A 7,680-nucleotide genomic window follows, 5' to 3' on the forward strand; every position below is an offset into this window, starting at 1 on the left:
ACTGGGACAGGAAGGTCGAGCGAGAAGATGTGGGTCTTTGTTGTTGCCCACTTTCACCTTGCCCACGGCCTCGTCCTCTGGATGCACCATCAGCATCACATCCACTTCCCCATCCCTTGCCCCTTGCCTTAACCATTTTAAATGGATTACTGAACTATTTCAAATGCTTAACACAAATGTCTTTATTAGTAGCAAAATAATATCTGATCAGTATGCCTGCAAATGTATGATTTTTCAAACCCAAACACCAGGCAGGCCTCAGCCTAACCTAACAGACTGTATTCAATTTTTTTTTTAAAGGTAATTTATGTGAAATAGCGCTGTATAGGATTTGAGTATCTCACAGCCAAAAAATAAGTACACCGGCCTCCAATGCCCAAACTTGGAGCAGAGATATATGAAGGCTGTAACAGAAATACCACACTGGCAAATCTGTGGCCTTTAAAAATTTTTTTAGGCTGAATAGCACTGTATAGAATATGAGTATCACACAGCCAAAAAATAAGTACACCGGCTTCCAATGCCAAAACTTGGAGCAGACATATATGACGGGTGTAACAGAAATACCACACTGGCAAATCTGTGGCGTATCAAATTTTTTTTTTTTGGCTGAATAGCGCTGTATAGAATATGAGTATCACACAGCCAAAAAATAAGTACACCGGCCTCCAATGCCCAAACTTGGAGCACAGAGTTATATGAGGCCTTTTTCGGGGGAATTTCAAACACCAAAAAAAAAAGACAGAAGGGTAGCACACACAACTATGCTATGTATGCCTGACAAACTATCACTTTTCAACAGGCCTCAGTCTGACAGACCAGACTGTATTTTTTTTTTTGGGGGGGGAGGATTTATGGAAAAAAAGGTATATAGACAGTAAATAAGCTGCAGCAGCAGCAGACATTTATGGAGCTTTGGGAGGGATGCAGTGGCAGCAATGGACGAACATACAGTGCTTGCAGCCCTTGCCCTGATGTGGATATACTGTGCCCTGCCTGCCTAGCGCTGCAATATCGGGACCCACGAATTAGCCCTAAAAAGGACTGTTGGTTACTTCGGAGTTGTAGATGTAAGAGTTGCAGACCTACACTAACTCTAAAACCACGATTCTGACCCTATCTCGGCAGCAGCTCTACCTGCTCTCTCTGAATCCGGAGCAGAATGCGGTGAGCAGGGCGGCGCCAGGGCTCTTATACTCAGGATGATGGTATGGCCCAGCCAATCACTGCACGACCACAACAAAGATGTCTGCAGCGTTTCGTGGCCTGGCAGACAATCCCTGCACCGTGATTGGGTCTCTAAAGTCCAACAAAACTGCTGGGTGGAGACTGCAGTTACCTCCGAATAATCCCGGAAATGCTCGGTGCTCGCTGAGTACACCGAGCATAGTTATACTGGGGGGAGTAACGAGTAGTGGCGAGTGCGTTCGCTCATCACTAGTAACCACTCGTGCAAAGTAGAACCAAAACCAAGACACAGTTCGAGAGGGAGAAATGCAGGACAAGAAATCAATGTAATATAAATATTTAATTAATAAAAATATTTTGTATATGTAACAATAAGGCAAATCACAAGAAAAAGGATTAAAACCACAATGTGCACACAACAGGGTACATAAAAAGACAATATTTAACTTATAGAATAAATACAAACACACAAGTTAAACTAATAGCAATTCATACAAATCTAGTACAATGTTAGTGCATACAGTGTCAGAGTGAATAATTATACAGGTACATATATAAATTGTGCAACAAGTGAAATAACATGTCTATTGAAAAAATCCCCAAAATTCATCAATATTTAATATGTTAACCCAATGATAAAATACAATAAATAGAACAAAAAAAGTGCTGAGCAAAAAAGTGCAAAAGATGTACCAGATTATATGTAATAATACACAAATTTCCTGGAGGTGTTAAAGTCCTGTGTGTGCATGTGCGCAGGACAAAGAATGGAATACCGGCCTAAAGTGCCCAAACTTGGAGCACACATATATGAGATCCACAAAAAGAATTGACATGCTGGGAAAATAAAACATTGCAATTCACATAGATTACCATTGGTTGTGCGCTAGATTGCAAATTTGGTGCAATTCCGCGCATCCGAAAACACTGAAGATCCGCAACAAAATCCGCAACGGGTGCACATAACCTTACAGTTGTGTTTACAGTCTGGGATTTTGTAAAATGTACAAAAGAAAAGACTTAACTCTTGTCACAAATCAGGAAACACACTTTCTCTGGCACACTGGCTTAGATTTCATGATATTTCTTTAAAAGCAAAATTAGGACAAACATATTAAACTACCCTCCTTGTATGCAGTGTGTGAAAAATATCTGTTATCTCTACTCTGTACTCATCCATAAGGCTCCAAAATAATTGCAGCAAATGTATAGTGTGATCATTGTGGGGTTCACATTACTGATTATTTGCTCCTGAATCTCTGCTGAGCCCAACAAGCAAATTCTGACTTTGATGCTGGGAATCTGGTAACAGGTCACTGAGACACAACCAGTGTTTGCATATACAGAAAAAGTAAAAATATCCCAGAGTTGTCTCCATTATTTCCAAAAGCCATGAATTTTATAGAATTACATCAATATTGCTGTATAAGGCCGGTTTCACATTTGTGCTTGGAGGTGCTGCGGAGGGCTGTGTACGTCCTCCGTGAAGCTCCACCCACCGTCGCACCTCCTCCAGTCAGCTCCACCTACGTCGGCATGCGGCGTGCGTACCCTATCTTTACCATTAGGCACGCAGGCCATGCCGATGTATACGGAAGCCTCCATATGCACCGTTTTGATGGTGCGGCGACCTGCGCCGAACGCAACGCATACATCGGCATGGCCTGCGTACCTAATGGCAAAGATAGGGTACGCACACCACATGCCGATGTAGGCGGAGCTGACTGGAGGAGGTGCAGCAATGGGTGGAGCTTCATGGAGGACGTACTTAGCCCTCCGCAGCACCTCTATCCACAAATGTGAAACCAGCCTAAGGCTATCATTTGAAGGAGCCAATTTTAGCACTATTATTTGATGCATAAAATCTATATTTTCATTGTCATTTTCTTTTTACATTAAACAGATAATTCTATGAGGAAAAGCCCTTTGTTGCATACCGTTCTACCATTATTTAAAACAAAAATGGCTTGTTTGTAGGAGGGAGAGTTGGATAGAGGCTGTCAGCTTGTAAAATGTTCCTGCAAATTCTAAGCCACGAAACAATTCCTTACCAATATTTTCAATGAAACATCAGTTCACTGAAACACAAATTCACTATTGATAGTTGAAACCAATGCAAAGTACAATACTGAAAAATGGTGTTGGAAATTATTATTTTTTTATTATGTATTATTTTATTCTACTGTTGTGTATTGCAATTTCATATTAACTTTCTAATCAAGGCTTTATTTTACAGAAATAATTGAGCCCCACACATCGATTATTAAAAGTATTATTTGTTTTCTATTCAGTAATGACAAGGAGCAAAGGGACACAAGTGAGAATTGCAGCTAATCCTCATAGATTTATTTCGCACACTATCGCAGCCTCCGACTCAGAATATATACATGTGCTGTATCCCTGTATGTTCTGTGTGTAATGACTGTGTCTACATCGGCTGCTGCACCTCATATTATATCACTCTGGGGAGCCTGCAACTGTCTGACAGAATTTTTTAAGCATGAAACTGAAATTAAAGATTTAGAATATATATTTTAGAAGCATGAGAGTATCTACTGTAAGTAACTTGATGAAAAATGCATTCATTGTCTTGTCACCGGGTTATGTTGGGGTTGGTGCTAATAGTAAAATGTAACATTTTAAGTTCTTATCTTATGATATATTTTTAAAACTTGAACCCCCATTTGGCCATGTAATCTGTATGGGGAATAAAAGAGTAACCGTCTTTCTATGCCAGGACTGATCATTGCTTTTCAAAATTAGCAATTTATAGGAAAATCAGTATTCAGTGAAGACAAATTGCTAAATTACTGAGATAAGGGATGACAGTTACTTCTGATAAGCTTTTATTTATTTGGGAGAGGGGGTGAGGAGCTCTGCCTCTATCCCACATATGTCAACCTCTGTCTTGAAGTCCAAATCTGGCACACAGGGTGAATAAATTTGGCCTGCGAATATGTGGGACTATTAAACTGAATGGAGCACTATGTGGGGCCAACTACACTGTATGGAGCACTATGTGGGGCTATTGTACTTTATGGAACACGGTGTGGGGCCATTAGACTATATGGAGCACTATACACTCACTGGCCACTTTATTAGGTACACCTGTCCAACTTCTTGTTAACACTTAATTTCTAATCAGCCAATCACATGGCGGCAACTCAGTGCATTTAGGCATGTAGACATGGTCAAGACAATCTCCTGCAGTTCAACCCGAGCATCAGTATGGGGAAGAAAGGTGATTTGAGTGCCTTTGAACGTGGCATGGTTGTTTGTGCCAGAAGGGCTGGTCTGAGTATTTCAGAAACTGCTGATCTACTGGGATTTTCACGCACAACCATCTCTAGGGTTTACAGAGAATGGTCCGAAAAAGAAAAAAAATCCAGTGAGCGGCAGTTCTGTGGGCGGAAATGCCTTGTTGATGCCAGAGGTCAGAGGAGAATGGGCAGACTGGTTCGAGCTGATAGAAAGGCAACAGTGACTCAAATCGCCACCCGTTACAACCAAGGTAGGCCTAAGAGCATCTCTGAACACACAGTGCGTCGAACTTTGAGGCAGATGGGCTACAGCAGCAGAAGACCACACCGGGTACCACTCCTTTCAGCTAAGAACAGGAAACTGAGGCTACAATTTGTACAAGCTCATCGAAATTGGACAGTAGAAGATTGGAAAAACGTTGCTTGGTCTGATGAGTCTCGATTTCTGCTGCGACATTCGGATGGTAGGGTCAGAATTTGGCGTAAACAACATGAAAGCATGGATCCATCCTGCCTTGTATGGAGCATCTTTGGGAAGTGCAGCCGACAAATCTGCGGCAACTATGTGATGCCATCATGTCAATATGGACCAAAATCTCTGAGGAATGCTTCCAGCACCTTGTTGAATCTATGCCACGAAGAATTGAGGCAGTTCTGAAGGCAAAAGGGGGTCCAACCCGTTACTAGCATGGTGTACCTAATAAAGTGGCCGGTGAGTGTATGTAGCCCATTATAACGTAAGAAGCACTACATGGGGACCAGTACACTGTACAGAGCACTATGTGGACCCACTACAGTGTGTGGAGCACTGTGTGGCCGATTATACTGTATGGAAGGCAATGCATGACCCGTTATACTGTATGGAGAACTATGTATGGTCCATTATAAAGTATGGAAGGTTGTGTGGGGATTACAGTTGCGGAATGATACTGTAATGGAGGCCACCATACTTTGCCAGAGGGTTGGGTGGGAGGCATTAGGGTAATAATACCGTGCGTGTGGAGGTTACTGTGGAGGAATTCACTGTGGGGGTATCATACTGTGTTTGGGGGCACTTTTTTGTTCCATACTTTATTATCTGCATTATTCAAGGTTTTTTATCCTTTATTATTAAATATTTAGATTAGGCCATTGGGCCATATGCTTTTTGCGGCTCTTACATAACATATTACATTATTCCAATATTTTATTCTAAGATCCATTAATTAACAAGTATTTTGTTCATGGGACAACCTCTTTTTAACCCTTGTTTATATATTAAAAGGTTCATTGTCATATCTGATTATAGGGAAAAACATCTTTAACTGTAGAATTTTTTAAATAAATATCAAGGTTGGCCCATGACTTTGTCCAAGCTTTTAATTTTGGTCCTCTATGTATTTGGGTTTGACATCCTTGCTCTATCCCCTCTCTTCTCACCTCGTTCCTTCTATATAGAATCTTATCGGTAGTAACTGTCATCTCCTATCTCATCTAGGCAATTTAACAATCTGCCTTCACTGAATACACATTTTACCTGGAAATTGATAATTTTGAGAATGAATGATCAGTTCTGGTGGAGAAAGGAGCAGACTTAGCTGATTAGATTGATTACAAAGTTGTTTATTTCCAATTGTGCTATTAATTTATGAACGAAAATGTAAAATGAGGGCAATTGTTTAAGTTACTGAGCTGATGGCCAGTATGTTTCAAAAAGCAAATCTAATCTACGCCTCTCGGTCAGAATAAATGTACAAATACAGTATGCTGAATGAATATTCTCGAAGCCACCTGTAATAATATTCTAGATAGAAATAATTTTTTAGGTTGTAAGTTCAATGTGATGTATTCATCAAACAATAACCTTTTTTCTATTCTTTTTTGTGTTTTGCCTTTGATGCAGGAGAACAATGAGACCGTGGACAAGTTTTTTCTCTTAGGATTTCAAATCAGCCATAATTTGAGAATTTTCCTGTACTGTCTTCTCCTTGTGGTTTACTGTGTGACAATATGTGGGAATCTCCTGATCATCACCCTGGTGTCCACCAGCAAGAACCTCCACACTCCAATGTACTTCTTCATCTCACACCTGTCCATGACTGACATCTTACTGGCCTCAGACATCGCCCCCAACAGTCTTCACATCCTATTAAATAATGGAGCTGCCATTTCTTTTACCAATTGTATGGCCCAGTTGTATTTCTTCTCGACTGCTGAAGCATTTGAATGTCTTCTTCTCGCAGTGATGTCTTATGACAGATATGTGGCCATCTGTAATCCTCTTCACTATATCTCTATAATGACGGGTATGTTGTGTGTGAAGTTAGTCATTATCTTCTGGATCTTCTCATTTTCCATTTCATTCATTCACATTATATTATTTTCAAGGCTAATTTACTGTGGACCGAATATCATTGACCATTTGTACTGTGATCTTGTTCCTTTACAGGAAATTTCCTGTTCTGATACGTTTTCTATAAAACTTCATCTATATTTACTAAGTATTCCATTCATGGTTATTCCTAATCTAATAATTGTCATTTCATATGTGAACATTGTCCGTGTTGTCTTGCGTATTCCGTCTAATATCAGCAGACAGAAAGCCTTCTCCACCTGTAGTTCCCACCTCACTGTGGTCTCCATGTTCTATTTGACAACATTCGCCGTTTATCTTTTTCCAAGAAAAGGACAGACGTCAGATGTTAATAAACTCGTATCCCTTCTATATACTGTGTGTACTCCATTGGTAAATCCCATCATATACAGTTTTAGGAACAGAGATATTAAGAAATCCTTCCTGGGAACTATTCAGAAAAATGTCTAATGTAGACATATGTAGTCTCGAAAGCTTGCAATTTGTTACCATCTTTTCAGTTAGCCATTAAAAGGTATCAACCACTGAGGACTCTCAATTCTAAATATTTTTCTAATGTGTCTGATACATTGCAACATATCATACAAGTGAACAAATGATCATGGGTTAAGTTCCTCGAGGTGAAACAAAACATAAGTGTTAATTAGTTTTTAATGTTTTTAAAAAACAATAAAATAAATAATAATAAAAAATAAAAAACAGCTTCTGCAAAATCTCTCACAAACTTCAAGGCGGCTTCGACAAACAAAACAAAAGGAAACCTAGAATGTTTACGCATTTAGGATAGAAAAATCCTTAATTGTGTTAGCTGTGATTATCGGATTTTTTTTATGTGAAACACATCACAATTATGTTTTTTTTTTCTTTTTTTACTATATG

General features: G+C 39.6%; 1 protein-coding gene across 1 annotated transcript; it reads left to right on the plus strand.

The window, feature by feature from the left end:
- Positions 1–6,324: 6,324 nt before the first annotated feature.
- LOC143774725 (olfactory receptor 11L1-like) lies at positions 6,325–7,251 on the plus strand. Its single transcript, XM_077262491.1, has one exon. It carries the CDS (start codon positions 6,325–6,327, stop codon positions 7,249–7,251), a length of 927 nt encoding a protein of 308 aa, XP_077118606.1.
- The last annotated feature ends 429 nt before the right edge of the window (positions 7,252–7,680 follow it).

Source organism: Ranitomeya variabilis, chromosome 5, assembly GCF_051348905.1.
Source record: "Ranitomeya variabilis isolate aRanVar5 chromosome 5, aRanVar5.hap1, whole genome shotgun sequence".
NCBI lineage: Eukaryota > Metazoa > Chordata > Amphibia > Anura > Dendrobatidae > Ranitomeya > Ranitomeya variabilis.

Bases quoted from the DNA above. Each gene is read 5' to 3' on its own strand.
- LOC143774725 (XM_077262491.1), top strand. From the start codon at position 6,325: ATGCAGGAGAACAATGAGACCGTGGACAAGTTTTTTCTCTTAGGATTT.